At 34.7% G+C, this 21,536-nt stretch overlaps 1 protein-coding gene and 1 long non-coding RNA gene across 5 annotated transcripts; one reads left to right on the forward strand and one right to left on the reverse strand.

Annotated features, from left to right (window-relative positions):
• The first annotated feature begins 12,054 nt into the window (after positions 1-12,054).
• LOC110738878 lies at positions 12,055-13,931 on the forward strand. Its single transcript, XM_021919328.1, has 2 exons — positions 12,055-12,706; positions 12,975-13,931. Exons 1-2 carry the CDS (start codon positions 12,121-12,123, stop codon positions 13,745-13,747), a joined length of 1,359 nt encoding a protein of 452 aa, XP_021775020.1. The 5' UTR covers positions 12,055-12,120; the 3' UTR covers positions 13,748-13,931.
• A 411-nt stretch (positions 13,932-14,342) lies between these two features.
• On the reverse strand, positions 14,343-20,831 carry LOC110738879. Of its 4 annotated transcripts, none has more exons than XR_002514668.1 (5): positions 20,079-20,793; positions 16,550-16,616; positions 15,577-15,660; positions 14,720-14,784; positions 14,349-14,622 (listed from the first exon to the last, which is right to left on the reverse strand). It is a non-coding gene; the product is annotated as an uncharacterized LOC110738879 (long non-coding RNA). The 4 variants fall into 4 exon arrangements; XR_002514670.1 differs by having other exon boundaries at positions 16,550-16,607; positions 20,079-20,792; XR_002514669.1 differs by having other exon boundaries at positions 14,343-14,622; positions 15,577-16,607; positions 20,079-20,831.
• Between the last annotated feature and the right edge of the window lie 705 nt (positions 20,832-21,536).

A 21,536-nucleotide genomic window follows, 5' to 3' on the forward strand; every position in this document is an offset into this window, starting at 1 on the left:
AATAACAATTCAACCAATATGAATATGATGCTTAATTTTGTAATTAATTATTATAGTTCGTTATGTTGAGCTCAGTGATGATGCAGCCATACAAGTTGTAGCCAGCTTTGATTAATGCAATAGGAAATACGTACTAAGAGAATTTATCTAGACTTTAGCTCTAAATGGGAGTTATGAAGGTGAAATTAGAATCCATGGAGCTTAATCTCTCAATTTCAAGTTTTGACATTGCCTTTCGCGTATCATTTGCAGTATAATTAAAATCTATTACGGAGTACTTCCTATGTTCTTTAATGCTTCGTATACACTTGCATATTTTAATTTGGGCTTTTATTTATAATCAAAACTTTTTTTTTAACTATACATGCGATTCATATTCATATAACTTGATATAGACATGTCTCATTATACAAGTATATATCTTCAAAATATAACTTTTTATAACTTTTTTTACCATTACTCCATATATGTTAAAAAAAAAAAATCATGCTCAAAATTATGCATTAGTAAATATAAATTCCAAGGAGAGTAAGTGATAAAGATACGGATGAAGTAAACAAAGTTATGGCCGTAAATAATAGTGAATAGTGAGTTTAATAATCCATTATTTCTTAGTGAATAGTGAGTTTAATCATATGTATCTTCATATCCGAGAAAAATAAATGGCATGGGATCAATTCATAATTCCATAGTGAATAGTTAGTTTAATCATATGTATCTTCATATCCGAGAAAAATAAATGGCATATATAGGATCAATTCATAATTCCTTAGTGAATTGTGAATTTAATCATATGTATCTTCATATCCGAGAAAAATAAATGGCATATATAGGATCAATTCATAATTCCATAGTGAATTGTGAATTTAATCAAATGTATCTTCATATCCGAGAAAAATAAATGGCGTAGGATCAATTCACAATTCCATAGTGAATAGTGAGTTTAATCATCTCTTCATATCCGAGAAAAATAAATGGCATAGGATCTGTTGAGCCTTTTGGTTTTGATGGACAAATTGACAAACTCGACTAATGATTGTTTTGAGTCTTTGGTGAATAAAGGGTTCAAGCAAAGTTCGTTCCAGAGTAGGAACTTGGATGCGGAGTAGCATTCTCTAAAAAGCCTCATGCAAATCTCACGTTCTAGTTTTAATTGTGAGCACTCAATAATATAAAGTCGGAAAGGAACTCAATGACTTATGTTATTAAAAAGACTACTGGAATAAAAGTTAGTTTTAAAAGATAATTTCTTAAAGAAAAGATAATTTATAAAAGTTTTATTTAGTCATCTATTTTCGAATAAAGATAATTATCGAAGATAATTATCTAGTTGTTTTAATATAAATAATTAATTTATCTTTTCAAATAAAATCTTTTTAAACAAACTTTTGATAATCTTTTTAAACAAACTTTTGATAAAGTTAGCAAGCAGTTTTCTTTGTGAAAATCGCTGATTATACGGTTTATCATAGCTAATGTTTATCAAGTTGTTGAGATAGTGGATTAGTGAGATAAGGCTAGGAAACCTCCTTCATGATCACCATCTGTCAAGATAATTCCACAAGTTGTTAGTGGGGTGTTGGCATGTGGACGTGATTATAGTGGAGGTTAATGACTAAGCCTTCTCTATAAATACTCATGCAAACTATCTCAGCAAAAAACAACTCTTGAGCATAAAAATTCCAGTAGCCATCTAATAACATAAAGAGAGTTATTATCCTTCTTATATTCTTGAGTGCAATAGATATTTGTAATCACAGATTGTATTCAAGCACTTTGGGGTTGGGATTGTGAGTTTGTAAAGTGAGGTCAAGGAAGCTTCGTTGCTGAAGGCTTCTGTGAGAGTTGGGAACAAGTTCCTAATTTGTGGAACTTGTTAACGGGTTAGAATCTTCACTTGTAAAAAGTTTGATTACATAGTGGAAATTTAGAAAAGCCTATATTTTCTCTCGTCATTATTTCATTTAGTTAAATTCCGTAAAAGTTCTTAGATTTCACCTCAAATACAATTCACCCCCCCCCCCTCTTGTATTAGCCAGTTAGACTTTCAGTTGGTATCAGAGCGGGAACTCAGAGCACGCAGGCAACCCTGTTGAGTAAGTTCCTGGGAAAATGGCTTACACAGAGGAAAAGGAATTCGGGAGTACATCCATTCAAAGGCCTCCATACTTCAACGGCAAATATTATCCTTATTGGAAGGATAAGATGGAAATCTTTATCCAAGCAGAAAACTATCAGGTATGGCGGATTATACAAGTAGGAGATTACGAAATTACAAAAACGAATGCTAACAATGAGGTAATCCCTAAACCTATGGATGAATATGAAAAAACTGATTTCGAAAAATTAGAAATGAATGCTACTGCCAAAAAGTTTCTAATTTGGGGACTTGGACCCGATGAACATACTCGTGTCAAAGGGTGCAAATCCGCAAAAGAAATTTGGGATCTTCTGGAAGTTACACATGAAGGAACGTCAGATGTTAAACGTTCCAAAATAGACATTCTTTTATCTCAGTATGAGCGCTTTGAAATGGGAAACAAAGAATCCATAAAAGACATGTTTACTCGATTTAAAAGTATTACTAACGAACTAACGTGTCTTGGTAAGATAATTCCTATAGATGAGCAGGTCAGAAAGGTCTTAAGAAGTCTTCCAGACAATGACAGATGGAGAGCAAAGGTTGCAGCTGTGCAGGAATCAAAAGACTTCACCAAGTTCAATCTGGAACAGCTTGCGGGTTCCCTCATTACCCACGAGATCCAGTCGAACAATCGGACTCAGGAGACTGTCAAAAGTCAAGGGCTAGCACTAAGAGCTAATGAAGAATCCGAAGAGAAGTCTGACATTGATGAAGAAGAAGCTGCAATGTTGGTGAGAAGGCTGAAAAAATTCTACCGTAACAACAAGTTTTTAGACAAGAAGAAAGGATACAGTAAAAGAAATCAGGAATCCAAAGCCAAGTCTTCTTGTCACAAATGTGGAAGCACCAACCACTTCATCAAAGAGTGTCCATTATGGGAATCTGAGAAAGGCAAGGGAAAAGAAGCTGATCAAAACAGAAACTCCAAGCCTAACTTTTCTAAAACAAATTTCAGGAAAGCAATGATTTCCACGTGGGGAGAATCAAGTTCCGAAGAAGAGGAACAGGAACACACAGACGATGAAGTAGCAAATCTCTGTCTAATGGCAAAGCATGATGATGAGGTAGTCATTCAACCTAGTTATTTGAAATCTCTCTCAAAGGATAAGTTAATCTCTTTATTGTTAGAAACCTTAGATGAATATAAAGAATTATGTGCAAAACTAAGGCAAGCCGAAAAGGCAACTGGAATTTGTAGAGATCATGTTAAGTATCTGAATAGCTTAAGAAATGATGTTCAAGGCAGATTCTTTGAATTGTTAGATAAAAATATTATGCTAAAAGAATCCCTTGAAAGAGTCAAGAGTGAGAATATCATGCTGAACATTGAATTGACTCAATATAAAATGCTGTGTACTAACATTGATTCTTGCAGGTCTACTGAAATTCCTTTAATCTTGTTTAATAATGAACTAGAGCATGTTAAGAAAGAGATAAAGGATACTAATGATAAAAATGAGAAACTAGAAAAGGACCTAAAAATTGCAAGAAAAAGTAAAAATACAGCAAGCACGGGTGTTCCCAAGTGGGTAAAGGAAGCTCAGACAAAAAGAACAGAAGGTCTAGGCTATGTTCATAAGAAGAAGTCCACTGGAAAGAAAAAGAAATATGTGAACTTACCTAGTGAGACCGTTTGTTCTTTTTGTGGTAAAAAGGAACATCGCAGTGAAGAATGTACTAAGAAAGCAAATCTGTACAATAAGAATGTGAACTATGTTTGGCAGAAGAAATCTGATTCAAATGTGTCAACACAGGAACCCATGAATGAAAGGGTGCCTGCTACTAACCCTTAATTTCTTTTGCAGGTCGCAGTGAGGGGGAACAACCAGTGGTACCTCGATAGCGGTTGTTCTAAGCACATGACAGGAGATGAATCCAGATTTCTCTCACTGGCGGCCTATACAGGGGGAACGGTGACCTTTGGAGACAATAAGAAAGGCAACATTGTTGCTGTTGGCAAATTAGGAAGGTCAAGTTCCCATACAATTGACAATGTATTTTTAGTCGAGGGTTTGAAGCATAATCTACTCAGTATTTCTCAGTTTTGTGATAAAGGAAACTCTGTAAGCTTTTCTTCTGAAAAATGCAAAATCATCAACAATAACACTGGAAAAATCGTTTTGGAAGGAGCTCGTAAAGGGAACACGTATACCGTGGACCTTAACAAAGTTCCAAAATACAATCTATCCTGCTTAAGTGTTATTGAGGATGATCCACTTCTATGGCATAAACGTTTTGGACATGCTAGTCTTTCATTGCTTGACAAATTAAGGTCAAAGGACTTGGTAATCGGATTACCTTCTATCAAATTCCTAAATGACAAAATTTGTGAAGCCTGCATCAAAGGAAAGCATGTTCGATCATCATTTAAATCAAAGAAAATGGTAAGCACCACAAAACCATTGGAACTCATTCATATGGATTTGTGTGGCCCCGTTAGAATTCAAAGTAGAAGTGGAAAAAGATATGTCTTAGTTCTTGTGGATGATTATTCTAGATTTACATGGGTCATATTCTTACATAGTAAAGATGAAACTTTTGATATGTTTATGACTTTCTTGAAAAAGACACAAAAATCAATAGGTAATCAACTTATTCATATGAGAACTGACCATGGTACGGAATTCGAAAATTCCAAGTTTGATGAATTTTGCAGGGAACAGGGAATAAGTCACAATTTCTCAGCGCCAAGAACACCACAACAAAATGGTGTGGTTGAGAGGAAGAACCGAACATTGGAAGACATGGCAAGAACAATGCTAATAGCAAGTGGGCTTCCAAGGAATTTTTGGGCAGAAGCCGTCAACACAACATGTTATATCATCAACCGAGCCATGCTCAGACCAATGTTGGACAAGACACCTTATGAACTGTTAAAAGGGAGAAAACCTAATATTGCTCATTTAAGAGCCTTTGGATGCAAATGCTTTGTTCACAATAATGATAAAAGAAATCTTGGAAAATTTGATGAAAGGAGTGATGAAGCAGTCTTTTTAGGATATGCATCTAATAGTAAAGCTTATAGAGTTTACAATAAGAGGACTATGTGTGTAGAAGAAAGTATACATGTGATTTTTGATGAAACTAATAATTATGATTGTATACAGGAATATGAAGATGAAGATTTTGAAATTGGTCTCACTCGTTCAACAGACCAAGATGAAGAATTAATTCCCAGAAAGCAGCCTGTTCGAATTACTGAAAATACTGATAAGGAACCTACTGAAGTTCCAAATAATACTAAAGCCTCTGCTCAAAATACAGAAGAAACAGAAAACACAGAAGGCGAAGCAAATGCAGAAGCTGAACACCATGAAGAAATGGAAGAAAGAGCAACTCAAAATAACACTTTTATACCAGCTCAATCATTCCAACCAAAGCCATGGAAACATCAAAGGTCACACCCCCTGGATAAAATTATAAGTGACCTAAGCAAGGGAACTCAGACGAGATCCCAACTGAGAAACTTTTGTGCATTCAACGCCTTCCTATCAACACTGGAACCTCGAAATCACAAAGAAGCCTTGGAAGATGCTGATTGGATTGTTGCCATGCAAGAGGAATTAAATGAATTCGAAAGAAACAAAGTGTGACACCTTGAACCTAAACCAAAGAATCAAAAGGTTATTGGTCTCAAATGGGTATACAGGAATAAGCTAGATGAACATGGCAAAATTTTAAGGAACAAGGCAAGATTGGTTGTTAAAGGCTACAATCAGCAGGAAGGTATCGATTTTGAGGAGACTTTTGCTCCTGTAGCTAGATTAGAAGCAATTCGTATTTTAATTGCATTTGCTGCATTTATGGGTTTTAAACTTTATCAAATGGACGTCAAATGTGCTTTTTTAAATGGTTTTTTAAAGGAAGACGTCTATGTTGAACAACCACCTGGATTTGAGGATCCAAACTTTCCTAACCATGTTTTTAAGCTTGTTAAAGCACTGTATGGATTAAAACAATCTCCAAGAGCATGGTATGAAAGACTTTCTAAATTCCTTTTACAAAATGATTTCAAAAGAGGAAAAGTTGATAAAACTTTGTTCTTAAAATCAAAAGGAACTCATTTATTAATTGTACAAATTTATGTTGATGATATTATTTTCGGTGCAACTAATGAATCCTTGTGCAAGTACTTTGCCGATTTAATGAGTAGTGAGTTTGAGATGAGCATGATGGGGGAACTCAACTTCTTCCTTGGGCTCCAAATTAAGCAAACTAACGAAGGAATAATGATCCATCAGCAGAAATATGTGAAGGAGTTATTGAAAAAATACAGTATGGAAAGCACAAAGATAAACCACACTCCCATGGGAACAACCATAAGGTTGGACCAAGACCCCAAGGGAACTCGTGTGGACCAAACAAAATACAGAGGTATGATTGGTTCCTTGTTATATTTAACTGCTAGCAGACCTGACATTTCGTTTAGTGTAGGTCTTTGTGCAAGATTTCAATCAGATCCAAAGGAATCGCATCTAACAGCCGTCAAAAGGATTCTACGATACTTAAAAGGGACGGAAGACTTGTGTCTGTTCTATCCAAAAAGTGACTCATTTGACCTAAGAGGATATGCTGATGCTGACTATGCAGGAGATTTAGTAAATCGTAAAAGCACGTCAGGTATGGTCCAATTCTTAGGCTCTTGCATGGTTTCTTGGAGTTCCAAGAAACAAAACACTGTTGCTCTATCCACTGCCGAAGCAGAATATGTGGCTGCTGCTGCATGTTGCTCTCAATTGCTATGGATAAAACAACAGTTGCGTGACTATGGCATTATTTTAGAGTGCGTTCCTATTCATTGTGATAACACAAGTGCCATTTGCATCTCTAAAGATCCAGTACAACACTCTAAAGTTAAGCATATACATGTAAGGCATCACTTTTTGAAAGATAATGTTGAAAAGGGCTTAATTAAGCTAGATTTTATTTTTACTGAATGTCAAATTGCTGATATATTAACTAAGCCTTTAAGCAGAGACAAGTTTGAAAAGATGCGTGTGGAATTGGGAATGCTACGGCTCAAGTGATTTTTGTTTGGAACCCCTAAGGTAAAATCGGATGTAACTAACAATGCTATGCTCAATCTTGTGTGCATAACACAGCTGAAATTACCCAGGGGAAAGATTTGTGAAGTATTGAAAAGTCACTTATACATACTTTTAATATGATAAAAATATTGAGCCATGTTGTCTCAAGTTCCCTTTTCATCATTCTTTATTCTCTGTATTATGATCACGTAAATTATCATCATAATTTACGATCAATTTGCACTTATCTATCTTCTTTAATATTTATCTGTTTTCCTTCTTGTTATTATTTTTTTTTTCTTATATTTTTATTCTTATTTTTTTCTTTCCTTATTTTTTATTCTTATCTTTTTCCTTCCTTACTTTTTATGTTCAATTCTTTTTCTATTCCTCATACAATTCAAAAATACAAAAAGATTTTTTTTTTCGTAAGATAAGGAGCTAGTATATTCACTACTCCTTACCTTCCGTATATTTCTTATCTTTTATACGTTTATCTTTTATTGTGATAAGTTTGAAAGTTGCAATTAATTCACCCTATTAAAATCCTACTACCCCTAAAACTACTCTACTACCTCACCATATAAACCGTCACTTTTTCTCACCCTCATCAATCACATCAAATTAAACTCTTTTTCCTTTAACACTCCACCCTCATCAATCACATCAAATTAAATTCTCCATACACCCTCATAAAACCGGCCTCACTCTCTCTCCTTCCTATTCACACTATTCATCTTCTCCTTCCTTTCAACTCACCTTCATCACCATGAAAACCAACCTAAACTCAACACCGAAACCACCAAAAACCCGGAAACCTTCCTCTGCTGGCGGCTCCCCTGAACCAGTCCCACTTGTCGTCGTTCACCCTCAAGCTCCAACAAAGAGAAAGGCTACAACTGTGAAAGGAGGTGACAGAAAGAGGCGAAGCTCTCAAAAGTTTCCATCTTGGAACTACACTCACGGCTATCACATCAATTATGACTGGTGTACGACAAGTAAGTTCTCCGAATTCATCTCCTTAATTGATTATCAAGAATGGGTGCATTTGTTCCAAAATTGCTCTCACTACCCAATTTACCCTAAGCTTTTGTTTGAATTCAAAAATACTTTCAAACACAACAATGGCGTATGCACGGCTACAGTCAAAGATACTCACATTCATTTTGATGTTGCATATTTAGGGAACTTGTTTCAAGTCCCCACCTCTGGCTATAGTTCGTACCTAAAACACAAACAAATTGTGCAAATTGGGCATTATGATGAGAATAGAATAATCAAATTTATAGGTGGAAACCCGAAAAGCAAGACTTCACATCATAACATACTCACTCCTCTTCACAAATTACTGTTCAATTTCACATGGAGAGGCATTGTTCCTCGTTTGCAAAAACGAAGCACAGTATCCTTACTAGATGCAACCATCATCTTTTGTCTTGCTCGGAAAATAAAAATAAACTTTCCAAAACTGATGATTGAACATTTGGTTTTCTATGCTGCTAAAACTACTATTCCATATGGATCTCTCCTTACTGTGTTGTTTAAGTCTTTTGGGATTGATGTTGAAAGTGAGTCACCCACTTATATTAAACCTGAGAACATTCTTTCGGAGCAATCTTTGCTTCGCCTGAGCCTTAAACTTGAGAGTGGGATAATTACTTTCTTGACTAGAGGAGGAGAGGAGAAAAATAGTGGAAAAGGGAAAACACAGGTTGTAGAGGGAGATACAAGTGAGTCAGAAGAGGAGGAAAGTGAATCTGAAAAAGAAGAAAGTAAAGAAAAAGGAGAGGAAGACAAAGAGGAGGAAGAAATTTCTGAGGGGGAACCACAGGAGGCAGAATCTGAGAAAGAAGAGGAGACTCAGAGTGAGGGGGAATCTAGTTCAGAAAGTGAGAGTCTTGACCTCCCTTTTAAAGGGGAACTCAGGAGGAGTAAGAGGAAAATTGTCAAACCTACTGTTTCTACTCTAAAGCCTGTGATTATTGAAGACATTAGTTCTTCAGATCACTCTGACCCTGATTTTACCCCTACACAGGTTCCTTTTGCTTCTGAGCCATCTTCTGTTCATGACTCCCCCCCAAAACAAGCTAAACCCTCTTCCACTCCTGTTTCACCTCCACAACAGACTTCTCCCTCTCCCTCCCCAGCTTTTCCTACATCACAGCCTACAGGCTTTGCTGCCTTCTCTGGAACAAATGCTTCTATTTTTGATATTCAACAGGTGAAAGCAGAAATGGAGCAGCTGATAAAGATAGTGAGCACAAAGCTGGAGGAAATGGCAAAGCAGCTGACTTCTCTTCAACGCCAAGTGCAGGCTGTGGCAGACACTCAGGCAACTAGTTTTACTGGGATGGAGAACAAGGTTGATGCTGCTGAGAAGACCATACTGCACAGCACTCAGGAGATATTGGAGACGATTAACAGGGTGGCTTTTGAAGAAGTGGAAGAAGCTTCTAATGACCCCATAACCCCAGCTGATGAACCTACCTATTCCCCATAATTGCAATTTCGAACTTGTCACTTTTAATTTCTTTTGCTTTTGCTTGTTTCATTTGGATTTCAGTTTGTAATCTTTAACTCTTGCTACTCTTTCCTGCTTTTGATTTTTGTCTATGGGAACTTGGCTCGTATTTCTCATATGATTGTGTGTGTTTGCTGATAATTTAGTACCTAACTTATTTTTGCCTTGCATTATTTGAGCTCACTATTCCCTACGTAGTCTAGTGGGAGTATAGCAAAATGTTTTTTTTTCAATCTTTTGATAATGCCAAAAGGGGGAAAAGATAAACTTCATGGCGGCTAAGGTGTTTACCAAGGAACTCACACATCGAAGGTACAAACTTTTGCTAAGTTCAGTTAACTCAATAAAGTCCTAGTAATCTAAGTTTTTTAAAGTCTTTGTTAATTTTTTCTTTTGCTCAGTCTTTTTAAAATAAATACTTTTTAGTATTTTTCTAAGTTCTTTAATTACTCTGTTTGTTTTTTTGTTTTCATGTCTTGCTTTAAATTTTTGTTGCATGCCTGGATGATTTTATTTACCTAAGTTTGTCAATGTTTGTCATCATCAAAAAGGGGGAATTTGTTGAGCCTTTTGGTTTTGATGGACAAATTGACAAACTCGACTAATGATTGTTTTGAGTCTTTGGTGAATAAAGGGTTCAAGCAAAGTTCGTTCCGGAGTAGGAACTTGGATGCGGAGTAGCATTCTCTAAAAAGCCTCATGCAAATCTCACGTTCTAGTTTTAATTGTGAGCACTCAATAATATAAAGTCGGAAAGGAACTCAATGACTTATGTTATTAAAAAGACTACTGGAATAAAAGTTAGTTTTAAAAGATAATTTCTTAAAGAAAAGATAATTTATAAAAGTTTTATTTAGTCATCTATTTTCGAATAAAGAAAATTATCGAAGATAATTATCTAGTTGTTTTAATATAAATAATTAATTTATCTTTTCAAATAAAATCTTTTTAAACAAACTTTTGATAATCTTTTTAAACAAACTTTTGATAAAGTTAGCAAGCAGTTTTCTTTGTGAAAATCGCTGATTATACGGTTTATCATAGCTAATGTTTATCAAGTTGTTGAGATAGTGGATTAGTGAGATAAGGCTAGGAAACCTCCTTCATGATCACCATCTGTCAAGATAATTCCACAAGTTGTTAGTGGGGTGTTGGCATGTGGACGTGATTATAGTGGAGGTTAATGACTAAGCCTTCTCTATAAATACTCATGCAAACTATCTCAGCAAAAAACAACTCTTGAGCATAAAAATTCCAGTAGCCATCTAATAACATAAAGAGAGTTATTATCCTTCTTATATTCTTGAGTGCAATAGATATTTGTAATCACAGATTGTATTCAAGCACTTTGGGGTTGGGATTGTGAGTTTGTAAAGTGAGGTCAAGGAAGCTTCGTTGCTGAAGGCTTCTGTGAGAGTTGGGAACAAGTTCCTAATTTGTGGAACTTGTTAACGGGTTAGAATCTTCACTTGTAAAAAGTTTGATTACATAGTGGAAATTTAGAAAAGCCTATATTTTCTCTCGTCATTATTTCATTTAGTTAAATTCCGTAAAAGTTCTTAGATTTCACCTCAAATACAATTCACCCCCCCTCTTGTATTAGCCAGTTAGACTTTCAGGATCAGTTCATAAGTCCGTCTTTGGCCTTTATAAATGGTTAAGAGGCTATGCAACGCAGTTGCTTAGTTTGTAGTCATCTGTACCAATTTTCACAGCTTTAATTCTATTAACCAAAGCTAAACAGCAAGTTTAATTAGCTAAATTTGGTTTTACCCTTGACTGACAAGACTAAGTACTGCTTTTTGCAAGATGAAGCATCATTCTAGTCATCACACTATTCACTCTTAAGCATATCTTTTTGCTCATACCCGTAATTGTTTGATAATCAACTTCATAAATACATAAGAATCATTTCAGCTGAATTATAAAGCTGTTGCTACTTGTTAAAATAATGAATTAGCCCTTATATATATCTTCCTTTAAATGAAAGTGATTCCAATTTGTATAATTGAAAAAAAAGGCAGAACAATGGCAGTATTAACAATCAAAGGTCCTTTATGTTGTGTGTTGGTGTGTGTTTACACTTTAGATACTTACAAGCATAAAATTGTAATCATTAATATTAGAAAATCACGATCGAGCCGTTAATTATGTTTGATCTAGCTAAATGCATAACGTTCGATGGTGGATGCATTTGTAATACTTATTATGACATAGCTACCTTGCTTCAAGAAATATATTGTATTAATTTAAACTTTTGACCCAAAATCTTAGGATGATGCTAGTGATTAATAGTAAACAGTCAACGCCTACAACTCTATAAAAGCCATTGTTGGTTTGTGTTTTATATCACTCATCAAATCTTCATTCTCATACTACAGCAATAATACATAAGTTTCTTAATAGTAGCAAGAGTTGATCATCAAAAAATGGCTTTACCCAAGATCATTTATCTTGGGTTCTTAGCTTTGTTGTTGGCTGCTGTGGTCGAGTCACAATCAACTTCAGGTGCATCTTCGGCTGCTTCATCTGCTGCATCTGCAGCATCTTCTGCAGCGTCGTCTGCAGCATCCTCAGCAACATCAACAGCGTCATCATCATCAACATCGTCAGCATCATCAGCCGCAGCTGCTGCCGCAGCAGCAGCATCTGGCTCCTCGGCTGCAGGAGGAGGACAACAATCAAGCTCCCATAACTCATCATCAACCCCACCAACACCGATATATTACCCAACACCTTCAACACCAACACCTAAACCATCAACCCCACCAACACCGGCCACACCTAAGCCCTCGACTCCTACCCCAGCAACCCCAACACCGAAACCCTCTACCCCATCACCAAAACCCTCTACTCCTAAACCTTACACTCCTCCTAATTCTAATGCTGGCTCTAGGAATAGAGCTAGATGCAGAAACAAGAATTACGGACAATGTTACAATCAAGAGCATGTTTGTCCCGCTAATTGCCCTACTTCGTGCCAAGTTGATTGTGTCACTTGCAAGCCTGTCTGCAGTAAGTCATATATTACTCTACTAAAGAATACATATTACCATAACACACGCTAAAACATAATGCCAACTATAAATTTACTCCAACATTAAAGATTAAGTTATATTGGACATACATTTATATGATAACTTTTTATTAGTAGCTAGTAGAGGTATACATAATTTGACTATTTTGTAGTTTTTGTTCAATTTAGTAGTGTTCAACTCTTTCTTTCTTTTTTTTCTTTTTTTTTTTTGTACAAATTACTAATTATAAGTTTTTTGCATTGTAGATTGTGACTATCCAGGAGCCGTATGCCAAGATCCTCGTTTCATCGGAGGTGACGGTATCACCTTCTACTTCCATGGCAAGAAGGATAAACAATTTTGCCTTGTGACCGACCCCAACCTCCACATCAACGCACACTTCATAGGAAAAAGAAACGCAAACATGGGTCGTGACTTTACATGGGTTGAGTCCATTGGAATCCTCTTCGACAACCACCGTCTATTCTTTGGTGCTAGGAAGACCGGCACATGGGATGATGCCAAAGACCGCCTCTCATTGGCTTTCGACGGAGAACCCATATTCCTTGAAGAGACTCTAGGCTCTCAATGGTCATCCACCTCCATGCCACAAGTCACCGTAACAAGGACAAGTGAAACCAACAACATTGTTGTTGAAATTCCAGGAAAGCTTAGGATCACAGCTAAGGTTGTCCCTATTACCGACGAAGAATCTAGGGTACACAACTATGACATTACTGATGAGGACCGTTTTGCTCATCTTGATCTCGGGTTTAAGTTTTACTCATTGACCGGAAAGGTTGATGGTGTATTGGGAAAAACATACAGGAATGATTATGTGAGCCGAGTGAATATGAGGGTAGCCATGCCAATTATGGGAGGAGAAAGACAGTACGCAACTAGTAGCATTTTCGCCACTGATTGTTTAGCTTCAAGGTTTGTTGGTGGACAAGAAGAGACTGCAGTTGAAACCATGGAACTTGCTAGCATGAACTGTGCTAGTGGCATGAGTGGACGTGGTGTTGTTTGCAAGAGATAATTCATCAACATAATTTTAAGATCGTCGAAATTTATAAATTTCAAAACTCGATCAATACTCACTAATAATGTCAATGTACATGGCTGAAAGTCATAAAAAAAATTCAACATTATTATGTTATTTTGTAATAAGATTGTAAGGTGATTACATTTACATTAATACATTATTTATCAATATTTTGGTTAACATACGAACATATCGACTAATTGATAACTATAATCGACCTTGATCAAGCCTGAACTGGCCATCAGAATCGACCTTATAGCAAGCCTGAATTTGACACCAGAATCAAAAGACATAGCTGTTCTTTTATTACATCGAGAGATAGTGTATAAGTGCAGAAAAACTCAAGGGTGCGGCAAAATCTGGATACACATGCTACCATTTTAATTCCATACACATTAAGAAAATTACAGAGCAACCAAGCTAATCTAATTCAATATCGGCCTTTTTCCACAGACTTAATCATAAATTTGATCAATGATTGAGAGTGATCAAGGATTCCAAAAAAATGGCAGATAACAAAGCAACTACATATACAAAGAAAATAAATCTATAAATAACAGATTAATAAATGCAAATTGTCTTACTAATATGAATATTCAATAACCAAAGGCAACAAAAGTATCTGATTTCTGGACAAATAAGACTACTAGGGAAGATGTACGCCATATTTAAAGATATAAATATAGTAATACTACTAGAAGTAAAAGATCAAATGTTTTAAAACTAATTTGAGTTAACCCTTACAACTTACAAGCCATAGTTTAACAGCTTAGTCCGAACAGGGCGAACACCGACACCATGGAAACTGTAGCCCGATCATTAGCTGCAAACAACTGGTCGCTCTACTTGATCTTCTTCTTTGGCCTCAACTGCAAACCAACAGTAAAATTTTCAATTTCAGCCTAAAACAGACATGAAAAATCAAGGGTAAGTTTGTTAGCTTAAAAGCTAAATGTATCAACTTACCTGGTTGCTGTGGCCACATATCTTCTTCCTGCAGTTCAGCACGAGGATGCAGGCGAGCATAGCACCTACAAGATTTAAGATCGAATTAATAATAACACATAGGTCATATAAAGCTGTAGTGCTGGAAAACAGTGCGCCATCAACCAACAAGACACTGCTATGATCATGAGCAAGAAATTCTAATTGTAATGCAACTCAATGTGGTTTAAGATAGAACTCTCAGTCCATACATTCCGGTTAGGAAAGCTAATCCTAATTAGCTGGATCAAAGACATGTAAGATTGAACTATGCTCATAAAACTGTACTGTGCTCATGAGTCATGACCTCATGAAATTCAACCAAGCCATTAGTCTAAAAGCTGGACTGTAAATAAGCTCATTGTTAGACTATTAGAGCCTTATTCAGAAGATGCTCCATTAACAAAAGGAGACTGCACACAAGATAATATCAATGCCAATTGCAAACCTCCGCCATAGAAATCTTATTTTTAAAATAAGAAAGAACATTAAAACAAGCAAGATACTTGCGACAAATCATCTTCTCTTGGTTGAATTTCCTAGCCAGGGCCATCAGAGAAGGCTCAATAATTCAACCACGGAGCCTCAGGACCAGATGAAGAGTAGACTCTGGTATTGCACAATATTTAATCAAATGATCCAATATATGGATACAAGTATAACAGAAAATCAATTACAGAACCAGAAACAAATTAATACGAAGTACTAAGCATTCGTAGATTAATTAATTTCTATGAGAATCGAGGAGTAATCGTTTTACTATGTTAGACATGACTATATATAATCACAAGAAATTAACCAATAAAAAAGGGGAAAGCAGCAAAAGCAGAGCAGCTAACCCTTTTGAATGCTGTAGTCAACAAGAGTTCAGCAATCTTCAAGCTGCTTTCCGGCAAAGATGAGCCTCTGCTGGTCTGGAATGCCTGTTGCAAAGAATATCATCATTATACCTCTCAATTGATGCAACAAATTTCAATAATGTGCCTAAATTAAGAAGCTACAACACACTATTAACACATATGTCAATATATATCCCATCAAAACCCAACACAATCACATGTTTAGCTTATAACTTATAAAAGCTACTATGTATTAGCATTAACACATTCAATGAGTCAACACTATAAAGATAATCTACTAAAAACTTCAAATTCCCAAACAAAAATTTTCAAAACACAGGCACACTAAGATCAAACTGCAATACCCAAGTTTCAAAACACTTTGTCGATGTCATGTTAAATCAACAAAGATTAATAGTAAAATAAATTTCAAAATAAAAGTGAATCAAATTAAAGAAATTCAATTCCGATAAATTTTCAAACTTCTACATGCTATAATATTAAAGATCATACCTTCACTGTAACCCACATCAAATTTCAAATACCCACTATATAAGTTCCATAAATAAGATTTTCCCATCTATCAATTCCTGAATTATGTTGCTAGTGGGAAAGGTTTTAAATGAAATTATTACAACGAAGCAAAACCACAGCAAAATAATGTGTAATAAAACGAACAATTATTATGCTTAACTAATTTTTTTATCAAAAGCTAACCTACAAAATTCAACAGTAGCAATTTTTCTTTGAAGAAATGTTTGGTCTCCTTTGAATAAAGAGATTAAAAATAAAAAAGGAACATGATAGAAAGTTGTAAATGTTTTAAAATAAATAAATTAATAAAGATTACTAGAATCTTGAGTAAAAGAAAGTGATAAAACTTCAAAAGAGGTGCAAGATCAGCTACATACGCACTCTTACCACACTGAGCCTTTGAGATCACAATATTTCAAAAATTAATCATTATCCGAACCTGCATATGTTGCTTTATCACTTCACATGGAACATGTCAAAGGAGCCAAGTGCATCCCCTGCATCAACTTTACAGAATATAGGATGAAGAATTTGTATAATAAAAGTCAATGAGACAACATGTAAGCTTATATCACAAAAGTTTAGTAATTCAACAATTGAGCTTATTCATGCAGATGAAATATGTATTATATGAACATACACAGAATAACACCTTTACCAGCAAGTATAAATGTCAGACACAAACCTATCATTAGTATACAATACTTAACAGGCTTATAAAAACTTGTTGCAAGAGAGTCGTATAAAATCCTGTAAAAAAAGGGGGGGGGGGGGGGGGGGGGGAAGGGTAAAGGAGCAAAAAAAGAACATATTATCTAGTACCATCCATTATCCATAGCAATTATCAATAGGTTGATAGCAAAGAATGCTAAATTAAAAAAACTACATTTACCGGTATACTTTAAATCAATGTTACATCGCAGACCTCTTAATCCATCAACAGCCCATACAGCTCTAATCATTTGCAAATTACAACACAGTTATTTGATGTTATCAAAATATGAAAAATACGCATCATACAATCATCAAGCAGTCATTAGTTAATGAATCAACATGTGAAACCAGGATTTTGATCTTTGTCAAAAAGCTTTATTACGCATGTACACTATGAAAAATGAAATGAAAATGATCTCAGATGACAATATGTTTGCTGACTCCTACACAGAAAAGAGAAATACTGAATGAGAGGGAATTGTTAGCATTACTTAACATAAAAATATCATACAGCATTTTATAGATATGGACACTGAACATTGATTATGATAATTCTTTGCCAAATTATCATATTATCTAGTACCATCCATTATCCATAGCAATTATCAATAGGTTGATAGCAAAGAATGCTAAATTAAAAAAACTACATTTACCGGTATACTTTAAATCAATGTTACATCGCAGACCTCTTAATCCATCAACAGCCCATACAGCTCTAATCATTTGCAAATTACAACACAGTTATTTGATGTTATCAAAATATGAAAAATACGCATCATACAATCATCAAGCAGTCATTAGTTAATGAATCAACATGTGAAACCAGGATTTTGATCTTTGTCAAAAAGCTTTATTACGCATGTACACTATGAAAAATGAAATGAAAATGATCTCAGATGACAATATGTTTGCTGACTCCTACACAGAAAAGAGAAATACTGAATGAGAGGGAATTGTTAGCATTACTTAACATAAAAATATCATACAGCATTTTATAGATATGGACACTGAACATTGATTATGATAATTCTTTGCCAAATTAAATAAAATAATAATTCGAGTGCAAAAAGAGAGAAATCACACATTCAATATAATGAACATGACTAAGCTGAACTGAATTGTTTATTAGAGAAGGAATTGAATTGTTTATGAACTGAACTGAGGTGAACTAAATTGTTTATGAGAGAAGGAACTGAATTGTTTATGAAATGAACTAAACTGAGTTGAACTAAATTGTTTATGAGAGAAGGAAATTATGAACTGAACTGATTGGAGCTGAGGTGAATTGAACTTAATTGAAATTAAGCCGAAGAGAACAGGCCCATAGTCGTTAACACCACCACCGGACATTTTCCGGCAGTCAATGACCCATGACGTGAGTGCCGACTTCCAAAGGAAGCACTCCCAAGTCCCACCTTCCCTCTGTTCAAACCTATAAATCCTTATATTCCTAAATGTCAATTCCATACCACACCTAATTCCCTACAACTCTTTACAACTTTACCACATACAAGTGTCGAGTATTAACTAATCCCTGACCTTAAAAAAAGATACGAAACACCAACCCAACGCAACAATAATAACAGCAACATCTTTAATTATGCTCAGTTCTACATACGCCCCCAAAAAAAAGGAAAAAAAAAGTGAAAATTTTACCATACAGCAGGTGGTACGCTGCTTGGTACATCTCTTTAAAAATCACAGCAACTACTTTCCTTTTTTTTAAAAGAAAAAAAAAAAGCCAACCTCTGTTTTTACGTGAATTGTGTAAGAGGATCATTCCATGTATATTTTGATTGAATTAGGATATTCATAAATTAGAAATCATATTTTCAATTTAGATATGAATTTCTAGAGAGAGAATTTTCTAGAGAGAGAACTTCATTGATAGAGAGAGAATTTCAAGTTTTTGGATAGACAAAATGGATGCTCAAGAATTTAAACATGATTTCGATCGTCGATATGCCGGTGATGATGATCATGAGAATGATGATGGTGGTGAATTTGATGATATTGTAAATTTGTAATCGAAGGAAAAGGTAAATTTATTTTTCCATTGATTTTGTAATCTTATTGAATTTGATGAATGTAATTGGCAATTTTATTGAATTTTATGCAAATTATTAATTAATTGCTAAATATATATATATAATTGTATTGAATCCTGATCTTGTTATTGTATTTATGTTAAATTTTAATCAATAATTATTGCATAAATTGCGTTAGTTTATGCTCTGTTTTTTTTTTAATTATACAAAGGTTGAAGATGATGTTCATTCTAAATTGCATTTATGTTCATTCTGCTCAGTTTTTTTTTTTTTTTAATAATTATACAATGGTTGAAGATGATGTTCATTCTAAATTGCAATTATGTACTTTTTCTTTTTTTGTCCGTTTATAATAGTTATAATGTTCTTTATTGTATTACATTATGTACATTTGACATGTTGTTTGTAAAGAACATACAGCTATTTTGTAAAGAACATGTAGCTATTTTGTAAAGAACATACAGCTGTTTTGCAAAGAACATATAGTTGTTTTGTAAAAAATATTTAATTTATATATATTTTTCCGTATCTAAAGAGCATCTGTAATTTTAATAAAGAACATGATAATATTGTGTAATAAACATTATCTATATATAACCACTATAATTTGTTCACAAAATTCAATGAACATTTCACAATATGCAAAGAACATTATATCACAAATAAAAATACATTACACTGACAATCAAAGAACATAGACATATGTTATTTTCACTTTTTTATGGTGCAAATATGTTCTTTTCACTTAGGTATATGTTCATTACATTTTGATAGTATGTTATTTTCACTCTAGGTATATGTTCATTACATTTTAATAATATGTTCTTTTCACTATACATATATGTTCATTACTTTTCTATATCATGTTCTTTCCTACAAAACGGTTGTACCTTGCACCGTACATGCGCCTGTAGGAACCAGCTATTGAAAAAAAAGTTGTAACAAGTAACTAATCAAAGAGGAAGAAAACCCAAAAATTGAATGATTAAGAAGTTCATCAATGGATCTATTAAAACACAAATATAAATAAATAAGAGAAAGGAAATGAAAGAAATGTTAACCTAGAATTTATTTATTTGTTCAAATTAATTACACACAAAACCCCCAAAAAATCACAATTTTAAATGAAATTGTTCAATCAAAACTCTAACAAAGTTAAAAGCGAAAAAAGAAAAAAAAAAAAAAAAAAAAAAAAAAAGGAATTACCTTTGGAGGATTTACAGTAGGCAGTAGGCTCGTATAAAGGATTTAATTTTTGAATAAAATGTTGACGAGACCTGAATTGAAGTTGAAGACCAGCCCTTTGCGCTCCATACTTGTACGAGACTTGATTGATTGCGGAAATTTTAGAGAAAAAGAGAATGAAGGACTGGAGATGTGGAGGAAGGAAAAGGCGGGAAAAGTTGAACAATGCAATGAAAACCCGATAGGAACGAGGAAGATGAAGAAAGACAAGAGTCAAAGAGAGAAAGAACAAGGTGAGCAAGACAGCAAGTGAGCATCAATTTTTTTTTTATTTTTTTTTTTTTTTGGGTGGAAGGGGGTTTAACCCGGTTTACTTTTTAGGCTAATTCAAATTTGAAAATCAATTATGAGTGGTTAGAATTGCAAGATCAACGTTAATTTTTTACTATGTATTTAGTTAAAGTGGGGAAAAAAAATAGTGGCACATGTTGTCTAAATTTCTAAATAAAAATTTGAAATAGTCAAATAAATTAATCCTAACAATACTATATATTTTAATTTAAGCTATTTCCTTTGTATTTTGTATTTTTAGGGTGGGAGGGGGTTTTACTAATATCACACCTAAAGATTGATGCTAATTACACGCTTATACATAAGGTGACACTCTATATAATATAAACCGTAACAATGCAAACAACAACTACCTGGATCTGCTTCTTCTCCCTCGATCTCTCACTTTCTCTCTTTCTCAGTCTCTCCTCCAAAATATCAGAGCTCTAGATAGAAACAACCCACATACACTAAAAGCATAATCACACTTAAAACTCGGCACGCGAAATCTTTTTTCTTGTCAAAAGAATACAGCACTATATATTACGGTAAAATTTCTAGTTCTTATTTATGTTTTGAAGATTTAATGGCATATAATATGATAGATCAAATTGAATTGTGATGAATTTGAAATGACTTTTTTGAGTTCATGCATGATCAAGTCAATATAATGTTAATTAGGGCATGGAACAAAGTGGGAAATATTCTTAAATTATCTAAATGTATGGCCAATCAGAAAAATACACATCATCTTGTACATATTTTTAATCTTATCATGCATGGATAATGAAAAGGAATTTAGGGGCCGTTTGGTTAGGGTTAATCATCAAGGGAATGAGAATCAACTGCCCTTATTCCCTTTGTTGTTGTTTGTTAGCCCATTTTTCCCATTCCCTTTACCCCCTTCATTCCCCCAAATCCCTCTAACTTCATTCCCACCCCCCTAGGTATTTCCATTCCATTCCCTACCCACCTTCACATCACCACCTTCACACCACCACATCACCACCGGAAAACTAGCCCAGACCACTGCCACCCCTACCCTTACCACTACGCCCCTCCTTCGACCACCGCCGACCCTCCCCCGAAAAAACCTCCCCAAGCCCCGAAAAAACCTCCTGCTAGGGTTTCGAGGGTGGTGAGAGGGCT

Source organism: Chenopodium quinoa, unplaced genomic scaffold (assembly GCF_001683475.1).
Source record: "Chenopodium quinoa cultivar QQ74 unplaced genomic scaffold, ASM168347v1, whole genome shotgun sequence".
Classification (NCBI taxonomy): domain Eukaryota; kingdom Viridiplantae; phylum Streptophyta; class Magnoliopsida; order Caryophyllales; family Amaranthaceae; genus Chenopodium; species Chenopodium quinoa.